At 50.4% G+C, this 20,042-nt stretch overlaps 9 protein-coding genes across 9 annotated transcripts; 6 read left to right on the forward strand and 3 right to left on the reverse strand.

Annotated features, from left to right (window-relative positions):
• Positions 1 to 952: 952 nt before the first annotated feature.
• Positions 953 to 3,333, reverse strand: BDZ99DRAFT_454560 (FAD/NAD(P)-binding domain-containing protein). Its single transcript, XM_033718394.1, has 2 exons — positions 2,804 to 3,333; positions 953 to 2,749 (listed from the first exon to the last, which is right to left on the reverse strand). The coding sequence occupies exons 1-2, from the start codon at positions 3,100 to 3,102 to the stop codon at positions 1,387 to 1,389; spliced, it is 1,662 nt and encodes a 553-aa protein (XP_033569803.1). The 5' UTR covers positions 3,103 to 3,333; the 3' UTR covers positions 953 to 1,386.
• A 620-nt stretch (positions 3,334 to 3,953) lies between these two features.
• BDZ99DRAFT_401108 (DUF1446-domain-containing protein) lies at positions 3,954 to 6,230 on the forward strand (the record flags this gene model as incomplete). Its single annotated transcript, XM_033716210.1, has 7 exons — positions 3,954 to 4,011; positions 4,078 to 4,152; positions 4,250 to 4,428; positions 4,482 to 4,731; positions 4,781 to 5,159; positions 5,218 to 5,430; positions 5,486 to 6,230. The coding sequence occupies 7 exons, from the start codon at positions 3,954 to 3,956 to the stop codon at positions 6,228 to 6,230; spliced, it is 1,899 nt and encodes a 632-aa protein (XP_033569804.1).
• A 503-nt stretch (positions 6,231 to 6,733) lies between these two features.
• On the forward strand, positions 6,734 to 8,042 carry BDZ99DRAFT_503774 (alcohol dehydrogenase; the record flags this gene model as incomplete). Its single annotated transcript, XM_033723985.1, has 3 exons — positions 6,734 to 6,926; positions 7,006 to 7,796; positions 7,853 to 8,042. The coding sequence occupies 3 exons, from the start codon at positions 6,734 to 6,736 to the stop codon at positions 7,997 to 7,999; spliced, it is 1,131 nt and encodes a 376-aa protein (XP_033569805.1). The 3' UTR covers positions 8,000 to 8,042.
• Positions 8,043 to 8,318: 276 nt separating this feature from the next.
• BDZ99DRAFT_454568 (NAD(P)-binding protein) lies at positions 8,319 to 9,579 on the reverse strand. The gene is made up of 2 exons (XM_033718395.1): positions 8,749 to 9,579; positions 8,319 to 8,692 (listed from the first exon to the last, which is right to left on the reverse strand). Exons 1-2 carry the CDS (start codon positions 9,450 to 9,452, stop codon positions 8,416 to 8,418), a joined length of 981 nt encoding a protein of 326 aa, XP_033569806.1. The 5' UTR covers positions 9,453 to 9,579; the 3' UTR covers positions 8,319 to 8,415.
• Positions 9,580 to 10,003: 424 nt separating this feature from the next.
• BDZ99DRAFT_576696 (uncharacterized protein) lies at positions 10,004 to 11,789 on the forward strand. The gene is made up of 2 exons (XM_033728602.1): positions 10,004 to 10,094; positions 10,152 to 11,789. Exons 1-2 carry the CDS (start codon positions 10,035 to 10,037, stop codon positions 11,535 to 11,537), a joined length of 1,446 nt encoding a protein of 481 aa, XP_033569807.1. The 5' UTR covers positions 10,004 to 10,034; the 3' UTR covers positions 11,538 to 11,789.
• Positions 11,790 to 12,403: 614 nt separating this feature from the next.
• Positions 12,404 to 14,244, forward strand: BDZ99DRAFT_454575 (aldehyde dehydrogenase). The gene is made up of 3 exons (XM_033718396.1): positions 12,404 to 13,431; positions 13,485 to 13,628; positions 13,685 to 14,244. The coding sequence occupies exons 1-3, from the start codon at positions 12,432 to 12,434 to the stop codon at positions 14,131 to 14,133; spliced, it is 1,593 nt and encodes a 530-aa protein (XP_033569808.1). The 5' UTR covers positions 12,404 to 12,431; the 3' UTR covers positions 14,134 to 14,244.
• Positions 14,245 to 15,945: 1,701 nt separating this feature from the next.
• Positions 15,946 to 16,626, forward strand: BDZ99DRAFT_200684 (uncharacterized protein). The gene is made up of 2 exons (XM_033713245.1): positions 15,946 to 16,140; positions 16,192 to 16,626. Exons 1-2 carry the CDS (start codon positions 16,082 to 16,084, stop codon positions 16,514 to 16,516), a joined length of 384 nt encoding a protein of 127 aa, XP_033569809.1. The 5' UTR covers positions 15,946 to 16,081; the 3' UTR covers positions 16,517 to 16,626.
• A 1,158-nt stretch (positions 16,627 to 17,784) lies between these two features.
• On the reverse strand, positions 17,785 to 18,159 carry BDZ99DRAFT_340438 (uncharacterized protein; the record flags this gene model as incomplete). The annotated part of the gene is made up of 1 exon (XM_033714358.1): positions 17,785 to 18,159. A coding segment is annotated over one exon (375 nt), but the record flags the coding sequence as incomplete, so codon positions are not given.
• Positions 18,160 to 18,768: 609 nt separating this feature from the next.
• BDZ99DRAFT_468783 (uncharacterized protein) lies at positions 18,769 to 19,642 on the forward strand. Its single transcript, XM_033721341.1, has one exon. It carries the CDS (start codon positions 19,158 to 19,160, stop codon positions 19,485 to 19,487), a length of 330 nt encoding a protein of 109 aa, XP_033569811.1. The 5' UTR covers positions 18,769 to 19,157; the 3' UTR covers positions 19,488 to 19,642.
• The last annotated feature ends 400 nt before the right edge of the window (positions 19,643 to 20,042 follow it).

Below are 20,042 nucleotides of genomic sequence, written 5' to 3' on the forward strand. Positions count from 1 at the left end.
GTTGAGGCATGGTGGTTGAAAGTTAACGGAGCGCGTTCCGGTGATGAGGTGGGCCACTCGCTTGGGTGGGCCGCTCGCTTGTGGAGTACGTTACGCAGCAATTGTAAAGAAGATAGACGCCATTGTCATGGTTCCAAATCCTAGGAAGTTGAGCGAAACTTGAGGTAGATTTTAAGGGCGCTGAAGATAGACCTTAAATCTCCGTCTTTGGCGTACCGTTCCTCATCTGCGGAATCTGCAGGACTCTTTCTGGTCTCTCCTGGGGCCGCGGGACGCGGTGTGAGGTCTAAATGGTGGGTTTCAAATCAACGATGCTCTTAGGTTTGTCTTCGCGCAACGCACGCTTGGAAAACCTTGAATTTGCATCCAGCATTGTTAGTGGCGCAAAGGGGTTCGCGGGGATCTTCACTGTGGCTTATTGGCAGCTTCTGGGTTCACGATAAGGTATGTTTACAAGGGTAAGACTAGGTGTATGTAATATAAGTCGACGTTTCAACCTCTCCTTCCCATCACCGTCAGCGCTCTAATATGTTTCAGATCTCTCTCATTACTTCGTTTCGGCTGACAACCAGTCGTGTCTGTTAAGGCTCTTCTGAAGCCTTAGTGCGGCGGACTTGTCACAGCGCGTCTTGTCCTCCCGCCATAGCCAAAGAAAAGAAGCCGTTGCGCCTGGTCCAACGGTCACAACGCTCGCTCCAATAGCCAGGGCCAATTTCAACTTGAAGCCTATGGTGCGAGACTCCACGGGAATGACCAATCTGCAGCACCAGAATACCCAAAGGATGGAAGCGGCTGTAAAGTAGACATACGTGGACCGTAATTCGCCGTTGAGACCGGTAGCCCCCAGGAGCATTTCAACGAGCCACCTTCCATTGAAGTTGCTTTTTGCTTGCGTGACGTAGGTTACGACACCAAACAACAGACCGCCGCCATGGGCTAACGCCGAAATCAGCCCGGATATTACGTATGCGACTTGGAGGTTTTCAATGTCCGCATGGCCCATCATCGGTTTTCCAGCATCAGACGGACCAAAGATCGTGAATACTTGGATTAATAGAGAGGGCAGGACCGGTAGGACCTGTATCAGTGCTTCCAGGATGTATTCTGACGATCCTGGGTTGACACGGAGAACTCTTTCGGGCAGCTTACCGATTAGCACGAGCGTAACTATTATGCTGGTAAGAAAGGCCTTCGGGAGAGCTCTAGCCACTGATAACGGGACGACATGCCCACGAGGATCTGGTCTGGGTGATATATAGCTCTCCACACCGTGCGCGAAGAAATATAGCGCACCGACCACTCCAAGACCACCAAAGCGGAATGCGCCCAGAGCAGCCAAGACACTGACAGCTTGCTTAGATACGCAAATACTAGGACGGAGGAGACTTACTCGAGGCGGAACTTCCATGGCTCGCTGGCCCGAAATCCTTCCACAGCCATCAACAAGCCAATTGATAATATCTCCACGCACGCCGAAATCAAGCACCAAGGCTTCGAGGTAGCCGTAGACAGGAAATAGCTGTTATGAGTGAGAGAGCCCTGAATGCTTCTTGTTTCGCTCGATGCCGTTCCGTTGAAGTCGTTTGCCGCTGACAAAACAGGTGATATCCAGACTGACGTTTCCCGCAGTGTCCAGAGTAAGACTAATGGCAGGGCAAGATATATGGAATAGCCCAGCACCGAGTCAAAGAACGATCTCTTTTCAGAGTCAGCCAGCGTAGCTAGGTCCCAACCATCCCATGGAATCGAGCCATTCTTCCCTTTATACTCAAGGAACTTGAGCGGCTCTCCACCCATAATCAGTGCCGAGGCCGCGTTGACTTCCATATCCTCGCCGAGCATGGGAACGAATTGGAGCGCGCCTGATTTCCACAAGAAATTGTCCATTGCCTGGAGTCGCGTCGCTGCAGATGATTTCTGACATGCATTGGCAACCCTGACCTCTCGGCTTGATTGATACTCTTGAAAGATGGCCAACAGGCCTTCATGGGACAATGATGACCCTTGTCTAGTTCCCATTTTGGCTTCGTAGAGAAAGTTTGCGAGGACAGCTGCGCTTTCAATCGCAGTATTTCCGCCATGGCCGGCGTTGGGAGTAACCTTGTGTACTGAATCTCCGAGCAGCACCAGACGATCATGGGACCATCGATCAAACATGGCCTCCTCAAGACACACCATGGTACACTTTGACCTATGCTTCCATAAATCTCCGAGTGTAGAGTGTTCGGTCACCCGGATCGCGCTATGTTTCAGGACCGAAGCCTCAAGATCTACATTCGTATATCGTGGAATGTTCGGAGCATAGTATCTTTTGTCATGTTTCAGAATTAAGAACCAGAATTTCCTATTCCGGGTGGATATGATGCAGATATGCGATTGCTTTTCCCCGTAGTTGATATGACTGACACCTGGGCGCAGGTCTGGATCTTCGCTGTCGAAGATTGAGACTCCAAAGGTGCAGGAGTAATCTGAGAACATTGATGTGGACTCTTTCTGAACAAGATCGGGATCTGTGTCCGCCATCATCTTCCACATCATCTTTCTCGTGGTGCTGTTTACACCATCTGCGCCAATGATCATATCTGCGGTATAGTTTGTACCGTCTTCCGTGGTTGCAGTAGCATATTCTGGAGTGCTTTGGATATTCACGACTTTGTTTGAACACAGAATTTTGGGTTTGTCAGGCAAGTGATTGTACAGGATCTCGAGCATCTCTGCTCGCTCGAAGAACAAGATTGGATACCCGTGTCTGGTCGCAGCAATCAGCGATGCTCCAAGTCACGAAGCCCACCCTTCTTGATACCTTTCTTCTATCTGCAGCATGAATTCTGATTGCGCAATAGGTTCACCGCTTGGATGCCGGTGGTCCGCTCGTATCATTGGTGCGGTCGTCCCGAGAATGTCCTCATACATTCCCATTTGGTCCATGATACGGAGCCCATGAGGCTGTAATCCAATACTAGCGCCACCATTGAACGTGACCTCCGAACCTCTTTCAAGAAGCACGTATTCGATACCCGCTCTCTCGAGCGTGTGTGCCATGGTCAGGCCAGAGACACTCCCACCGATGATAACCACTCTGAAAGGCTTTTTGGAAGACATGATGTAGACTCGCAACGAAGAGACTGATGATAGTAGAGAAAATTAGACATAATGGAAAGCGATACCTAAAACTCCAATTATACAGCATTCTGGATTCGACTATCCCTCTATTGAACGGATGGATGGCTGCCCGAAGAATTTCCGGTGATGTGGCTATGTTAGCTGAATCAGGACAGCTGACTCAGGAGCCATTCACTTATCCAGGGGAGCTTTCATCTTATGAACAACTATGAAGTTATTCGGAGTTTATGCATCGACCCCAAGCCACCGTCAGCAGACGTCCACTCGGCTGCGGTCTAATGTTTGATTCATGATTCATGTCACGCCGGCGTTCTCAGGGCGCTGTCAGACGCGTCCCCGTCAGACTTTTCCCTCACCAAAAGCGTATCTCTGCTCCGCGGCCACCAATGAACGACGCGGGGAAAGTCCATGCTTAATGCCACAGTCTGGGGTAGCTCCTCCGCAGGTTAGCTTCAATGCGGGGGACAGCTGTAATGGAAGCGCTGGAGCCCTCCTTCAGCCAAATGGCTTTCGCATTGAATCAAGTCCACAGCACGCCGCGAGGCATTTTAAGATGCCGAGTTCCCGCACTCTTGTATTCTCTGAAGTTCTTGCGACAACAATGGCGATTCGGATTACAGCGCATCGGTACAGTCAGTAGGTTTCCGAGTCCCACATTCCTAGTGGGGTGTCACGCTGCTAACCGCGGCCAGGATCGAGTCCCGCTGCACCGCACCACATCACTCTATCGCGCCGGAAATGCTTAAGAAGACTTCGGGGATGTGTTTGAGGTTGGCGAAGAAGGTCGCGTCCAACTTTTCTGCGGGCTATCTTGAATATTCGAAGCAACCATGGCTGTAAATGGAGCAAAACGTCCGGTCCGCGTCGCCGATTGCTCGGGAGCAAACTGTACGTGGAGTCTCTCGAATTTCTGTTGTGGTGTGTTTGAGTGACAGAGCATCTAATTATCCATAGGCGACCCTGGCGAGTTCATGTTCAATCAGGCGAATAATGGGCCCATCGACGCGATCACTGGCGACTACCTTGCGGGTATGTCACCCTTAGACTTGTTATTACTATTCAAAAAATAAATTCACGTTGTATACCTCGACTTGACATCCAAATGTTGACCGCATTTTCACCATAGAGATCAATCTGGCCAACAACGCGGAAGCGTACAACGCTGGGAAACACCCCGGATATGAGCAAACGGCATTGGACGGGTTCAGGTTGACCCTCGAATTGATCAATAAGCACAAAATCAAAGTCGTGCTGAACGCCGGCGCCCTTAATCCCGCAGGCCTTGCGAAGGAGGTCAAAAAACTTGTTAGATTAGCCTCATTTTCAGATGACACAAGCTCTTTAGCTAACCTCAAAAGATTGACGAGAAAGGATATGACCTCACAGTGGCCTACGTAGTGGGCGACAACTTGATGGACAGCATTGATGATATTTTGAAAGAGAGCGGCCTCGTTCCCCATTTGGACGAGTTGAACCCGAACATCAAGCTGGCCAAAGATACGAACAACTTCGTCGGAAACCCCAATAAGCCAATTGTGAGCGCCAACGCCTATCTAGGAGCTCGCGCTATCAAGAAGGGCTTGGACGAGGGCGCGGACCTCATTATGTGTAAGCTTTATGGCACCACGTCACGAATGCGTACTCACTAGATATCCAGGCGGAAGAGTTGCGGACGCGTCACCAGTGATCGGTATAGCGCAATGGTGGCATCAATGGAGCGATACCGACTTTGATCAGCTGGCTGGAGGCTTGGTAGCTGGCCATCTGATTGAGTGCTCCGCATATGCCACCGGAGCTAATTTCTCTGGATTCGAAAAGTATGCTACCGAGGAACTCGAAAATATCGCTCTCCCAATCGCAGAGATTCACGCGAACGGTGACTGCGTTATCACAAAGCATCCCCAGCAGAACGGATTCGTCACCGAGGATACCATCAGGTGCCAGCTGCTCTACGAAATCCAGGGCGAGCATTATCTCAACAGCTGTGTAAAGGCAGATTTGAAAAACATCTCAATAAAGGAAATCAGCAAGGACAGGTGGGTTTTGTCCTAGCCACCATCAGTATAGTGAAAAATACGCTGACAGATTTCGTAGAGTCTTCGTTTCGGGCACGAAAGGTCTACCTCCTCCACCAACCACGAAGCTAGCTGTTTTCTACAAGGGAGGATACCAATGCGAGATGCTCATGGCCGCAACCGGAACCCCAGAGTCTATCGGGCGGAAGTATGACATCCACGAATACCAAATCAGGAAGAGGTTACGCGAAACTGGCCAACTTGACGATTTTGACATCCTCGAATTCCAAAGGTACATATATCTGTGCAAATATTCGTGTAGAAATCGGGCTAATACTTTGGTGTAGAATCGGAGTCCCGGAGACGAATCCAAAAAGCCAAATTCGAGGCACGACGCAAGTCCGCATCTTCGCGCAATCAGAAAAACAGGTGACTCTCTACGGGCTATTAAAAGCTCAGATGTACAACGGAATGCAACATTATTCTGGAGCACACGGAAGTATGGATTTCCGCACCGCTTTACCCAAGGAGTTCCTCACCTACTATCCGGGAGTGATTGAGCAAGCCAAACTCCAAGAGGGTGTTCACATCCTCGACAAAATAGCCACAGCGGAGAACTTCTCAGTGAAGAAGTTCGACTCTGGACATCCCTCGAAGACGGAGCCTCTCACACAACGAGTTAGCTACGAACCTACGAACCCGGTGGACCTGAGCAGCTTTGGAGAAACGATCTCGAAGCCTCTTGGTGATATTGCACTTGCCCGATCTGGCGACAAGGGTGCAAACGTCAACATTGGAATTTTCGTCCACACCGATGAGGAGTATGATTGGCTTCGTAGCTTGCTGACAAGCGGGAAAATGAAGGAGCTCATTGGCGATGACTGGACCCCCGATTATTACCTGGAGAGAGTCGAGTTCCCGAATATCAAGGCGGTTCACTTCGTGGTGTATGGCCCTCTAGGCCGGGGTATTAGCAGTACTCCCTTGCTTGATGGGCTAGGAAAGGGGTTTGCGGACTACATCAGGGCCAAATATGTGGATATCCCAGCCAGATTTCTCAGCGCAGAGAAGTATGCCGCTGGCATGATTTAGGAGAGGTTAGATCAGGTTTCTATCAAGATCACTCAAATGGTATATAAAGCGTGTAAGTTTCATGAAAGGGTTCGAAACCATTCTGGCCGAAATCCTGTGCTATTTCATTCATATTTTCGAATTTTCAAAACTCTCTACAGCCATGCACATGCCCGATCGTTGACGCACGACCGAGTCAAGCTCAACTGACTCGGTTCTAAAATATCTGGTCGGCCCCGCATTTCAAGAGTTTCGTGCTCCATTTAGTCACCTCAGCCAGCCCGCCATCTGGTCAGACTCCTCTGACGTTCCGATTTTCCCGACCCACACGTTCCCCCGCACTACCCCGTGGGGAGTTCATTCTAGAAGCCAAGGATCGTATCACAGTAGGCTATACATGCATTTCCGATCTCAAGTAGTTAAGATGCTAACGTTATGCCCTCATGTTGTAGGTACGTAACTAGACTGCCTGCCGTCTTTCCCTTCTGCACGTGACTTGAATACGTACGCTCTAACACCGTACAATGACGGCTTCAAGGACGACAAGAGCATTGGTATTGAGGAAGTACGATGGGACGCTAGAGCTCGAGACGCTCAATGTCACTGCCCCGGGGCCGAAAGAGGTGCTGGTGGAGATGCACGCATCGGGGATCTGCCACACAGATCTCACGTGCATGAAAGAGGGGTTTCCTGTACCGTATATTTTAGGACATGAAGGTAGGTTCTATGAACTGGCTCCTTCATTGGAGATGAATCTCTCAACGCCCCTATCCGACCCTCCGCTAATCCCACCCAGGCGCGGGCACCATCCTCGAAGTCGGCAGCGACCTGACCTCCAAATTCTCACCTGGGGAGTCCGTGCTCCTCACCTTCAACCATTGTGGCGCATGCACCGCCTGCTCCTCCGCACACCCAGCCTACTGCCAGAACTTCATCCCGTATAACATGGGCGGCCGCCGCCTGACCGACGGAACCTTTTTCTACAACACGCAAGACTCAACGGATCCAAGCCACGTCCTCGGGGGCTTCTTCGGCCAGTCCAGCTTCGCCTCGCACGCAATTGTGCAAGAGAACTCTCTCATCAAAGTCCCAAAAGACACCAACCTGGCCCTCCTCGCGCCGCTAGGCTGCGGTATTCAAACCGGTGCCGGCTGCGTCATCAACACATTAGCCGTGAAGAAGGGTTCTAGCATCGCCATCTTCGGGGCCGGTGCTGTAGGATTGAGCGCCTTGATCGCAGCGAAGAACGTTAGCGCATCCCCCATCATCGCAGTCGACTTGGTCGAGTCGCGGCTCGATCTCGCGCAAGAGCTGGGCGCGACGCATGTCTTCAAAGGCGACGACAAGAACCTCGCAGAGGAGATAAGAAAATTGACGGCGATGACGGGAGGGGTGCAGTATGGCATCGATGCGACGGGTGTTGTGCCGGTGATCGAGCTGATGATCGATGTACTGGGAATACTAGGGAAGGCGGCAACGGTTGGGGTGACGGGGAGGGATAAGAAGGTTGCGGTGGATGCGACTAGCCTAATGAGTCAGGGGAAGTCGTATGTGGGATGTACGGAGGGGGATAGTAATCCACCGGAGGTAAGTGCTCGATTTATTCGATTTGGGCAGTGTGGTGCTGACTGCGTGATTTTTAGTTCATTCCGTATCTCGCTAGTGAGATCGCTGCGGGGAGATTTCCAATTAAGAAGCTGGTTAAGACATATCCTGTGGCTGAGTATCAGACTGCTCTTGCGGATATGCGTTCCGGAAAGACACTCAAGCCGGTGCTTCTCTGGAAGTAAGCGGGGAGTATGAATAACAAAATTTGTCTCAATATACCATGACCTTGCATACGTTTCTGATTCAATCTTGCGAGTACAATACTAGGACATGCATTTGCGCATTCACTTCCATCTGAAACCGCTTGCTAGATTCCGAAAACATGTTGAAGCACCTCGAACAGCGGCAACGTAGGCTGATTAGAAGCGGTTGGCAGCGCTTAAATTCGCACTCCCCGGAAATTTACATCTCAACTGAGTGTGTAATAAGGCACCGAAGCGTCTCAGACAGTGGCAAACAGGTGTGCAGAATTCTGTGCCGGTACTGTACCGTGTGTACCCGAAACATTACTAATGTCTCTGTCTCGATTATTACAACTCATCTCCTCTATCTCCCGCCCAATTCATTCATCGCACATAATCCCAAAGTATCAGCAAAATCAAGCCAACCAAGTAACACCCGGGCGAATGACCTCCAACTTCTGCTTCAACTCCACCCAAACCCGATTCTGCAACTTGGTTCCAGCCTCCCCACTTGTCAACCCCTTCGTCGCCGTGATCTTGCAATCTGGCAAGTACTGGCCATGGGTTTCCGGCCCTGCGCCGGCACCATACACTAGTGTGCGCGAGCCCACCTCGGTCGGACGAGCGAGTATCTTTATGAGGAAGCGAAGGGCGGCGTTGGTGTAGTCGCGATGGAGTTCGCTTTGACAAAATCTACAAGATTCAATGTCAGCATTTGATGGGGAAGAATGTATACGAAAACCACATACCCAGGACCCACACAGTTGACAATGACTTTACTAGATTCAAGAGGAGCCAAAGCAGCGATCTGCTTGATAACAAAGATCAGAAGCAGCTTCGAAGTGTTATAGCGATCGAGCATATTAGCCTTGCTCTGGTCGCTGAGACTCGCGAAGATCTGGCCGTCCGGTGCTTTGCTTTCCGCAAATTTGGCGACCTCGTAGAGCTCGGAGCCTGTCGCGGTGAGGTGTGTTTTGCTGTCGTGTTTGACTGCTGTGTCATGAAGTTTCGGGTGAAGGAGGAACGCAAGCAACGAGAGCGAAACGACATTTGTGTTGATCGTTTCTTCCAGGCCCTCGGCCATCCGGAACTTCATTGTTCCCAAGCCCGCGTTCAGGAGAAGTATATCAAGACGAGGCAGCTCGGCCTTAGCTCTATCGGCGAAGGCTTGGACGGAAGCGTAGGAGCTCATGTCGAGTTGCCACACTTTGAGGGTATCGGGTGGGCATGATGTTGAGGCTTGAATCTCTTTCGCTGCTGCCTCTCCTTTCTCGGTGTTTCGACAAGCGATTATAATTTGTGATGCCCCGAGGCGGACTAGGTAGCGGCAGGCTTCGAGGCCAAGGCCGACGTTGCTGCCGGTGACGATGGCGGTTTTGCCTGAGAAGGACGTGGTCGGGATGGGTGGGTAGGAGATGAATTGGCGTTTGATGAAGGCCGCGAGGAAGGCCATTATGGGGATTGTGATAGCCTGACAATGGTGTGTGTGCTGCGGATTGGTGTATAGTTATGTTGAAGCCGGGAAGAGAGCGGAGGAACCTTGGAAGGAAGAAAACGTGTAGATAGTAATTAGTGGTGGGAATGAATCAACCGAGGACTTCTTCAAAGTTGCTACCAGGCCGAAACTCATATATCTTAGCCGATCTCGCGGTCGAAGTGCATGCTGTATGTGATGTAGCGTCTCATCAAGCCTCTTGCGGCATCTCCGAGCCTAGACTATTTCTCTCCCAGATAAAATCTGAGGCTTATATAGCTTAAGATCACAAGTCGCAAATGGGCGATGATTTCATGCTGTCTGTCGAGAAACATGCCGTAAATGGAGTAGTCATGCATCAAGTCTCTCTTTCTAGCCAATGAGCTGCCTTCATGCACTCCGAAAAGCATCCCGAACATAGAATAGCGTTGGCGTCGTGACCCACTGTTCCAGTCGGCCCCTGTTTCCTCAAAGAACGGCGTGCTACGAACCTCATTCCATCACCCACCATCTCATCATCCCAGGAGGATGTTCCTACAGCAACGACCCTAAGCAGCCATAATGGTGTTCCGCGGTAGACCCTCAAAGGCCTGTGAAAGATGTAGAGCTCGGAGATTGAAGGTGCGTCGTAATCCTGGCAATAGCCCTTTTCGGAGCAAACATTGAACGTTATGATAGTGCGATCTTCAGACTCCAACTTGCAGCCAATGCGTTAGGGCTAGTGTAGCTTGTTCGGGATACCGCAATACGCAGCAATTACGCATTCGGGACGAAAGCCTGGCCGTTGCGAAGAAAGTATATTCATTGAAAAATGCATCCCCTCAGTTTCTCCCTCTATCGATAGACTTGCAAGCCCGGGACGCGTTCTTTGCCTACTACATTACTTCCAAATGTTGGAACTTCCTTAGGCCGTATTCTCACCCGACGGACTCACCGGAACACCTGTCATTGGCAATCGAGGCCGTTAGCTTAGCGTATCTATGGCACCAGGTCAACTCAGACACTGCACTAGCGAACGCTCGAGAGAGATATGTTGCAGCATTACGAATGACCAACAAGATCCTCCAAATCCCTACAGAGGCCACTAAAGAGGCTACTTTACTGGCGTCACTTCTTCTCGATCTCTTTGAAAAGATCACCGATATCGAGCCTCGAAACAACAAGTCATGGACAAGTCATGTAAATGGGGCCCTTTCTCTTGTCAAACTGCGAGGCCTGGAGCAGTTTCAAGACCCCTCTGACTTCGACATTTTATTGCGACTCAGCTCGAACTCCCTCATGAGCTGTCTTTGTAGTGGTTCACCGGTATCTGATGAGTTGATGGCGATTCAAGCTCATATTGCCAAACACCTTGACACAAAAGACCCCAAGATACGACTGTCGGAAGTGATGGTTGATTATGCGAGATTCCGAAACGATGCTACACGAGGTGTGCTATCCAATGAGCAATACATCAGAGCGGCCACGGAGCTCGACGTACGGTTATTAGCCTTAGACCTCGAATTACCAGCAAGATGGGACCGCACAACCACATTTACGGACTGCACGTCAGAGAGAGTCTTTGGATCTCAATATGATACCTACTCCGACCCAAAAATATGCCTGGCGCGGAACCTATTCCGAGTCATGAGAATTCTTGTCATCAGCTCTCTCATCGAGCACTGTCTGGCGACCCCTGAGCACTCACCACGGATAGCAGTGGCCCAAGAAAACATTGAGATACTGGCTCGCGAGATATGTGCCAGCGTGCCGCCCTACGTCGACTGCAATGGCGCAGCTCGACGAAGACCCTTGGCGTCGTTGGATATTCCAGTGCATACCGGTCATCTTCACACGCATGACCACCTGATTGACTGCTATATGCTCATCTTTCCCCTCTATGTCGCGGGGTTATCCAATGCAGTACCAGGTATGAGGGCCTGGGTTATCAAACAGTTACACCATATAAACAGCCACTTCTACATCCGCAACGCTCAGATGGTCGCTCAAATCCTCGAAGGAGAAAAGTATGTCAGTGCTTGGGAAGTGTATGCTATGCTTGGTAGCTACGCGTTTGTTGCTTGAAAAGAGTCGCCGTCGGATGGAAGTGTGCACGCCTGTTCGCAACTGTCTAAAGTCCTTCATCGCATTGACGAATTTCTATATAGGATGTAAACTTCTGAAAGATGCATGTGAGCAACATGTTTTAATTCCTCGTAATCAAGTTATAACTATTCATGTAAAGATAGTTGGAAGAAATCCTTAACCTCAACTATGGGGTACGTGACTCGGTGTTTTCACGTGACCAGGAGAGCTTGAATCATGTGCCCACGAGCGTCAGAGTGAGGTATTTCACTGGCGAGCGACCACAAGATACAATACGCGGACTTTAAGGAACCGAAGTAAATTCTCTTTGATATCTGAAATTATCTAGATCCAAGATATGGGACAATGTGTCTACGTCTACAGGTACATCCACGATGAATATTTAGCCATTTGTCCGCATTCTCGGAACGGAATTATATGCTTGGAGTGAAAACCAAGTAGTTTTATGGTCCAATACAGCTATTTAATGTATAAGTGAGGAGGTTTGCATTGATCTTTGCTTTTCTTAGTGTCCTCTTCTTACAGGGAAATTGCTGACGAGGACGCCTCGGGAACCAGTGCATCCCCACTATCCCCACCCGCCCGCGTCAGTACATTTATTTAGTTACTCATTTTTGTCGTGAGCCGTTAGGCTGAATAGTTCATGCGATAACCTCCAATTTGTCGATCTCGTAAGCCAACTATATATCACACGTCGCTAGCCCGGTTTATCTCGAACTCCTCCCACTCTCCTTTCTTTTTCCGCGCTCGGAATTCGGGAACTCATTTCCGTTCCGTTTTAACGCGTCAACTGACAACCACGAACTTTCGCGTTTTTCTAGCCCTGAACAATATCCACCATTCGCGTTGTTTACTTCTTATCGTTTGAGCAGTATGTCCACCTACACAACCGACGCCGAATTCGAAGACGCCTACGAGACCATTCAGAGGACTTTCCGATCCGGGAAGACGAAATCCTTAGCATGGCGCAAATGGCAGCTCAAGCAGATATGGTGGATGATTGAGGACAATGAGGCGGAAATGGTGAAAGCCCTGAATACGGACCTCAACCGACACGAATTTGAGACCCACTTCGTCGAGTTCATGTCGATGAAGAATGACGTCCTCGACCATTTGAAGCATCTGGAGGAATGGGCTGCGGACGAGATCCCGGATGCCGGATTAATCATGGGAAGGCTGTCAGGCGCCCACATTAGAAAGGAGCCACTAGGGGTAGCACTCATCATCGGCCCATGGAACTTCCCGATAACTCTGACTATTCAGCCGCTCATTGCAGCCGTGACGGCAGGGTGTGCGGTCATGCTGAAGCCATCTGAGATGGCAGAGGCCTCGCAGAATTTAATGATCAAGATGATCGCGAAATACTTGGACCAGGACGCCATCCGGATAGTCACTGGAGGCGCCCGGGAGACAGGGAAGATCTTGGAACACAAATTCGATGAGGTCTTCTTCACTGGATCATCGAAAGTTGCGCGCTTCATCACGGCAGCTACGGCAAAGCATCTTACGCCTACCGTCCTGGAACTTGGCGGACAAGGTCCGGCTATCGTTTGCGAATCCGCGGATCTTGATTTGGCGGCGAGGAAGATCGCATGGGTCAAATACCTGAACGCAGGGCAGATTTGCCTTTCGGTAAACCACGTGTTCGTGCATCCGAATGTCCACGACCAATTTATCGCGAAACTGGAGTACTGGTTTGAAGAGTTTTTGAAAAGCGGGAAGGAAGACATGACTACGATCATCAACGCACGAAATTTTGACCGCTTGAAGGGGATGATGGATAGGACTAGGGGAAAGATCGTGAGGGGTGGAACTTCCAATCGGGACACACTTCACATCTCTCCGACTGTGATCACTGATGTGACGATGAAAGGTAGCGCAACCGTTCTAGACCGAAGTGATAGGACAAAGTACTAACTGCCAAAGACCCATTGCTCGAAGAAGAGCTCTTCGGTCCAATTCTGCCAGTAATCAAAGACAACTTCCGAAAAGCATACCAAGCTATCAACACGCTCGGTCATCCTCTCGGAATCTACATCTTCAGCAAGAACAAGGCCGAAATTGACGAGAGTGAGTGCTTCAAAGCAAGTATAGCCGAAGTCATCGCAGACTGATCTTTCGAATAGTAATATCCCACACCCAATCCGGCGGAGTAACCATCAACGAGGTAATGCTTCACGCTGGTGTACCTACTGCCCCGTTCGGCGGTGTCGGGGAGTCTGGGACTGGATACTATCACGGCAAGCATGGATTCGACGCCTTCACTCATACGCGAACGGTAGTCTCACCCCCTGGTTTCTTGGCCAAGCTCCTGGGCTTCCTACAACCGCCTTATGATATCAAGAATATTGGGAAAGTGAAAGTCGCAAACAAGGGGGCTTTCAAACGGGGCGAGACTATGGAAGATCAGAAGGTCGGGAAGGGACGATTTGCCTTCATTGCAACTTTACTGAAGCTGTCGGCTATTGCAGGAGTGCTGGCCGCAGTAGACCAGAGGACTGGGGAGCATTTTGGATTGACAAAGGCTCTGCTCTCTGTTTTTGAAAGTGCAAAGGCGAGAATTGGGAGCTCCTGAGGGTTAATGTGAGGAGGACTTGATTGCCTGTACCGTAGTATGTACTGTAAATACCAATCTTTTTCATCGGACGTTGAGAGATGCAACTTGAAGTCGGAACAATTTGCGGGGAGATTAGAGACACTCCAAAAGGGGCAACTCATGATTCAGGCAACACCGAGTCAGAAAAGTGACATCTCTTTACGATGAGAATCAAGGGACTGCCATTGCGGCCAGATCTTCAGGTACGAGCTAGAGAATATAACCCTCATAAGCCTTCCATACCTAATGGGCCAGATTTAGGCATGGAGTGAATATACCTAGACTTATGCACGATCAAATTCCGGGGTGGGGCAAAAACGTGGAGCTGCGGGGCGGCCCTTCACTCGTCCGGTTAGTCCGGACGTCGCGTCCCCGGACGCCTCAATTTCAACCTCCTCTGTCGCACTTGTACGCTTCCTCCCATAACAACACTGCATCGTGTACTTTGACCGTCTCATTTCAAGCTCGAGCGCTGTAATTCTCGGCCTGTGAGACATCGGATTATCGTCATTAATCGTCGAGGTACCCCGACACAGCGTCCAATCGCCACGATGAGTCCATCAACGCAAGCGCAAGGTGCCGATAGTAACGCCGCTGCATCGAGCGACAAGAGACGGAAGAAGTCAAAGAGAGATGATCCCAAGAGACATGAGTCCCCAGACACAGCGTCACGGCTAGAACGCAAGCGACTGTCAGACCGGAGGTCCCAGCGTGCCATGCGTGAAAAGACAAAGCAACGTATAGCAGAGCTGGAAAGCGCCCTCCAAGCTCTCCTCGCTACTAATGTAAATCGAGAGTTGAAAGAGAAGATTGCCGAGAACCAAGAACTGAAAGAGGAAGTTGCCCGTCTACGGATTCGGTTGGAGAGAATCGGACGGCTTTGCTTCCCGGAAAGCGAAGGCGGTACATCGAGCGACCCCAGTAGAAGTCTGGGCCCCTCAACGGATGACAAGTCCCCCAAAGATAAGACCGACGGCCAAGGTACGGAAGTTCTATCCAGCAGCAAGAGAAGAAAGACGTCGCGTAGCCAGAACACCACTGGATTCCCTGGCCCTCAGGACACTTCTCCGAGCCCAAACAGTAGCACAAACTCACCGGAAGTTGCCAGTGCAGCAGAAAGCACCGGCTATCACAACCCTGAATTCAATACAGCTCACGACATCGACCCGCTGACCCAAGCTGACAGCCTTGCATTTGGCGACGAGGCGTTCTGGTCTGTTATTCACTCCGAGTCAAATTTCGACACTTTTGCAACATCAACAGCAGAGAACTACTCGGTAGGCGAGATATATGATGACCTAGGACGCAATGGCTTATCAGTGCACGACACATCAACGCCTTTCAATGGAAGAGGGTCTCTTGATTTCGCGGACTTGAGCGCCCCTCGAACTCTCTCAATGGACACGCCTTCAACCACGTCGTCCTCCGGAATGATCAGGACAAGCAATAGGAATGTTACTTCATCTCCCAGTCGACCAACCATCCATGTTTCTCCAGGTTTAAGGAGTATATGGAGTTTAGGAAATATGCCTAGGAGAGACGGCCCCGGTTCCCAGTTTGAGCAAATGGTTCAGAACGCACTGGAAAAGTATAAAGACCTTCCTAAAGATACACTGGATACCATACTGCCTGCTGTACCTTGTATGGCACCTTTTTTCTCGTCGACTGGCTGCAATTCTCCGCTTTCGAAAGCTCTTTTCGAACAAATGCGAGAAGGCTCGTCCTGGATAGAACCTGCGAGCTTTCTGGGAGCGTACTGGTGCTTACACAGCCTCCTACGAGTAAGTGACCATTGAATACTTCATCATGGGCGGGCTAAGATAGTCGGCCAAGTGTTATTGCAAATAGACGCCTGCTAATCACACGTGCTGGATTACAGTACTTCATCCGCCCAGTTGTAGAGGAGATCCCATGGATACCTTCTTATATGCTACCACCAACAACTCCTATCGGCCGCCCTGTAAGTCGATGGGACTTCCTCCCATGGTATGGGCATATTCTCCAACGCTTTAGTATGGAACGCTAACAACGACACAGGCCAAGCGTTCGAGAAAGAATCATAGCCCGCAAACCAGTAGACGATGGTGACAGTTCAGAGCTCGAAGGATATTTCGGATCCCAAACCACCATCTGCTGGCCCTACAGCCTCAACGAAGCTATCACATTTGCGCCTCCACCGGACCTCGTATTCGGAGCTACGGGACCTTATACAATCACGGGTTGCAGCGGCTGCAAGTGCTCCGCACCACAGTTGACGGACCGCTTCAAGCTACATCTTACTCGCGCTCAGCATTGGAGGCTGAAGCCGGGATCTCCGCAAATTCTCAAGAAATATCCAGAGTTTAGCACTATTGTGCTTTGAAGGGATTTGGACACGTTGGCTCACACGTTTCACAAGCTTTTTGCATGGACGAAGATTAGGAAATCATTTGAGATAGTGGTTAATTGGTTGACATCATACACATATTATATATATGTATACACACACTTCACCGTCCCTTTAAAAAAGAACAAGGAAAAGAAAAACGAAAAGAAAAATCCTGCCGAATTCTGGTTGTATGAGAGCAAGCTGTGCATATAACTATCGAAGTTGCTTGAGAGTCTCTCCATACACTGGAAATTCGGTCCTAAGTGGGTATGCTTTTCTGAACGTCTTGTCACAACGCCTACACCCGTAATTACTAATCCGCCGGTTGGTAGCTTCAGTATGCGAGATCGGACAGGAATGACTTTCAGAGCGTCCACCTTCAATGACGTCTGGTAGATTCGATTGAAAGGCTCGTGCGCTCCGTTCACATGCCCAGGTCCCATTGGTCTTCGATTTCTTCTCCGTTGACCATTTCGCTCATTACCTAGTTGTCAAACAATCTGGATCTCATCGCTTTCCCTCGTTCATGATTTCGCCATCTCGCTTCTCAGTTTGTTGCAGCATCTTCTACGCTTTCCGAAAGACACGGTTGTGTCAAGTCATACAGTACTAGGTCATAAGTCTGGGCACACGGATTTAATGACTACTTGGCTCCATTGTTGCTCACTCGACACCACTGTAAGGAGCAGCCCAGCTAGTAAGCAGCCAATCAATCAAGAGGCAGTCTAATTTGCACTTCTTGAAGCTTGACATCGCCCGTGGGTTTTTGAAATTCCATGAGGGTACTCCAAGCAGTGGTAAAAGCGTGTGCACAGACTTATGACCTGTCACTGCAAGTCTGTGTACACTTGTCTGCCACTGCTTGGGGTCCAACGTGCCGGTTCACTGCTTTCTCGATCTCGCGAGACAATGTAGCCTGGACGCTCCGAGTTGCATTCCGGACAGCGCGCACGTGGAATGCGGGCTCCTGGTGTCGGTCCATAAATTGTTGATGCCAAGCCTACGTCAACCTGTCGCCCTTGAAATAGATCCTCGACATTCGTATTTTTGGTCTGGTCACTAGATCCTGACGAACAAGTCAAGGAGGAACTTGAGCCTCGCGCCCCATATCGCCTGTACTTGCGAGCATAGTCGTCTATCTTCTCGCGTTGTGTTTCGTCGGCCATGGCGCTTACACTGTCCACATGCTTCTCTAGATCAAAAGAGAAGTCATCGATATCTGGAGGAGCACCCGGGAAGTCAGGTGGAAGCGATCCATCGACATCCATCCAGTTCTCGATGATCTCCCGACCAACGTCAGAAATCCATGCTCTGTCATCTATGTCTCGGTAACCATCATCAGGATGATCACCAAATTGCGACGTTTGGTTGGCAGAGATCCATACTCCCAGTGCTTTTGCGTTCTGTTTCGCCAGACGTAGAGCCTCCTGGGCCGCTTTAATCTCCGCCGTGATTTTCTGGCCTGCTGATAGATGGAGATTGTCAAAGTCCTGCTGTACCTCTTTGCGAGGGCGATCTTCGCGTTTCTTGAAGTAAGGTGCGAGGCTTCGGTGATAGTAGTCCCGATGGTCGCGGAGCTTCTTGAAGGCCAAATCACAGCAAGCTTGTCGGTCTTTCAGATTCTCGGTCGCTTCCTTCAGATTTAACCCATCTACTGTTCCAGCAGGAACTGGTTTATAGCCTTGGAGAATTTCAGCAGTCGTAAAACTACCCTCCGAGGCTTCCGATCCCAACGTCAATAGTCCGCAATCGACGAGAAAGGCTTCGACCGCTTCGTTTGCATCAATTTGAAGCTCGTTCCAGTGGTCACGAGCGTGTTGGATGGTATCCATCTTCCTTCTGGCCTGGAGCTACCTGTCAGTGTAAGTCAGTGTACCCTTGTCTGCCACTGCTGGGGGTGCAACGTGCCGGTTCGCTGCTTCTTCGGGGCGCACAGAGGTGCAAATACACAGTTCAGGGCGTCTGTTGACAAGGTAGTGGAGCCAAGCTTGCTACGCAAGAAGAATATCCGTGCGGGCGTCCTTGAGCGACATCGCTCTCATGTTCCCACAGCAAATTGAAACAAGCAGATATTCCCTTCAGACCAGGATGAGCCATCTCTTCAATATGAGTACGATAGGCCATTTCAAGACCAGTATGAGTCGTCGTTTGCGGATGAGGATGATATAGCTTTTCTTGACGAAGATAAGATGCCTCTACGTAAAACCCCCACCCCCAACCCGCCAAAACACCAAAAAAACACACCACAACGCCAAGAAAAACCTTACACGAAGGGCGACTAGGCAGACTGATTCTAACCCGAGAGCCCGATGAGCTTCACCTTGCCCTTATGCCTCCCCACGATACTCCTCGTCGTTCCTACAAGCGTACTAATCCGAGGAGCACGGGTTCGCGACCGTCCAGGCGAAAGATCCACATCACCGGGACTCTCAAAACTGTCCCCTCACTCCTCGCACCTCTTGTCTATCTCTTCGAAGATCTCCGCGACGAAGTTTCGGCCCTGGTCCTTCTCCAGCATCTTCTCCAAGCTCGCCAACTTCTTCTCCAGCACTTCCTCCGCCGCTATGGCACGCTCATGCTCCACTCTCTCCGCCGTCATGGCTCGCTCTCGTTCCTTCTGTTCCGCCGCCATGGCATGCTCTCGCTCCTGCCTCTCCGCCTCCTTAGCCCGCTCTGTCTCCTTCTTCTCCGCCTCCTTAGCTCGCTCCGTCTCCTTCTGCTCCGCCTCCTTAGCTCGCTCTGTCTCCCTCTTCTCAGCGTTTCGCGCGATATCCCGCTCTGCCGCCAACGCAACGTCTATAGCACTCCTCTGCCTTTAATTCAGCCCACCGAAGACCACCGCGTCAAGTACCCCAAAGCCTGCAATAATGGCTGCCGCTACGCCTGCCCTATTGTAATGATCTTCGAGGTCGCTCACGATGTGGAAGAGAGAGCGGATGATGGTTTCGACTATCCGTTTCGTTAGCCATCTGGAACACAAAGCATGAAAATGAAAACTTCTTTCAGAAGGGATCGGAAAAGAACATAGCAGAGCAAGTTACAGAAAAAGCAAGCAATGTGATGACCAGTTGGGAAGGTAGCTTACAGTAGGCGACGGGGGGCGGCGAGGTCTCTTAAGGGGGAGGCGTTGGGGAGACATTGGCGGGCTCGGAGGGGCTGCTCGTAACGGTCGAGATGATCGTGACTGTGACGGTGACCGTCTCTGTCGTGTGGGCAGTGCTGGGGATGATTATGGCCTTCTGATCTAGAATCGAAAACAAGTTAGCCGATACCCTCATGATTTCTGGAACGCAAAATTGGTGCTGATAACAGATTCGCCAGCATACGAAGTGGTAGGCATTTCGAGGGAAAAGGGATGAATGAGATTGAAAGGGTTCGTAAGCTTACATCGGACGAGAGACGATATTCTGGCTGAAGCAAATGCGAGCAGCAACAATGCGAGCAGCTTCCAGGACTGCATTTTGATTTGCGAGATTTATCACGGTATGGGTTTGTTTGCAAAGTAGACTCGAGAACGATG

Source organism: Mytilinidion resinicola (assembly GCF_010093595.1).
Source record: "Mytilinidion resinicola strain CBS 304.34 unplaced genomic scaffold BDZ99scaffold_30, whole genome shotgun sequence".
Lineage (NCBI taxonomy): Eukaryota > Fungi > Ascomycota > Dothideomycetes > Mytilinidiales > Mytilinidiaceae > Mytilinidion > Mytilinidion resinicola.

What these genes read in the sequence shown, in the direction of transcription:
- BDZ99DRAFT_454560 (XM_033718394.1), bottom strand. Translation starts at nt 3,102, where the DNA reads ATGTCTTCCAAAAAGCCTTTCAGAGTGGTTATCATCGGTGGGAGTGTC. An exon ending in ATGCTGCAGATAGAAGAAAG is followed by an intron (nt 2,750 to 2,803) that starts GTATCAAGAAGG and finishes TGCTGCGACCAG; the next exon opens with ACACGGGTATCCAATCTTGT.
- BDZ99DRAFT_454568 (XM_033718395.1), bottom strand. Translation starts at nt 9,452, where the DNA reads ATGGCCTTCCTCGCGGCCTTCATCAAACGCCAATTCATCTCCTACCCA. An exon ending in GTCAACTGTGTGGGTCCTGG is followed by an intron (nt 8,693 to 8,748) that starts GTATGTGGTTTT and finishes TGAATCTTGTAG; the next exon opens with ATTTTGTCAAAGCGAACTCC.
- BDZ99DRAFT_576696 (XM_033728602.1), top strand. Translation starts at nt 10,035, where the DNA reads ATGGTGTTCCGCGGTAGACCCTCAAAGGCCTGTGAAAGATGTAGAGCT. An exon ending in GTAGAGCTCGGAGATTGAAG is followed by an intron (nt 10,095 to 10,151) that starts GTGCGTCGTAAT and finishes ACGTTATGATAG; the next exon opens with TGCGATCTTCAGACTCCAAC.
- BDZ99DRAFT_454575 (XM_033718396.1), top strand. Translation starts at nt 12,432, where the DNA reads ATGTCCACCTACACAACCGACGCCGAATTCGAAGACGCCTACGAGACC. An exon ending in CACTGATGTGACGATGAAAG is followed by an intron (nt 13,432 to 13,484) that starts GTAGCGCAACCG and finishes TAACTGCCAAAG; the next exon opens with ACCCATTGCTCGAAGAAGAG. An exon ending in CAAGGCCGAAATTGACGAGA is followed by an intron (nt 13,629 to 13,684) that starts GTGAGTGCTTCA and finishes TCTTTCGAATAG; the next exon opens with TAATATCCCACACCCAATCC.
- BDZ99DRAFT_200684 (XM_033713245.1), top strand. Translation starts at nt 16,082, where the DNA reads ATGCTACCACCAACAACTCCTATCGGCCGCCCTGTAAGTCGATGGGAC. An exon ending in CGATGGGACTTCCTCCCATG is followed by an intron (nt 16,141 to 16,191) that starts GTATGGGCATAT and finishes ACAACGACACAG; the next exon opens with GCCAAGCGTTCGAGAAAGAA.
- BDZ99DRAFT_468783 (XM_033721341.1), top strand. Translation starts at nt 19,158, where the DNA reads ATGCTCTCGCTCCTGCCTCTCCGCCTCCTTAGCCCGCTCTGTCTCCTT.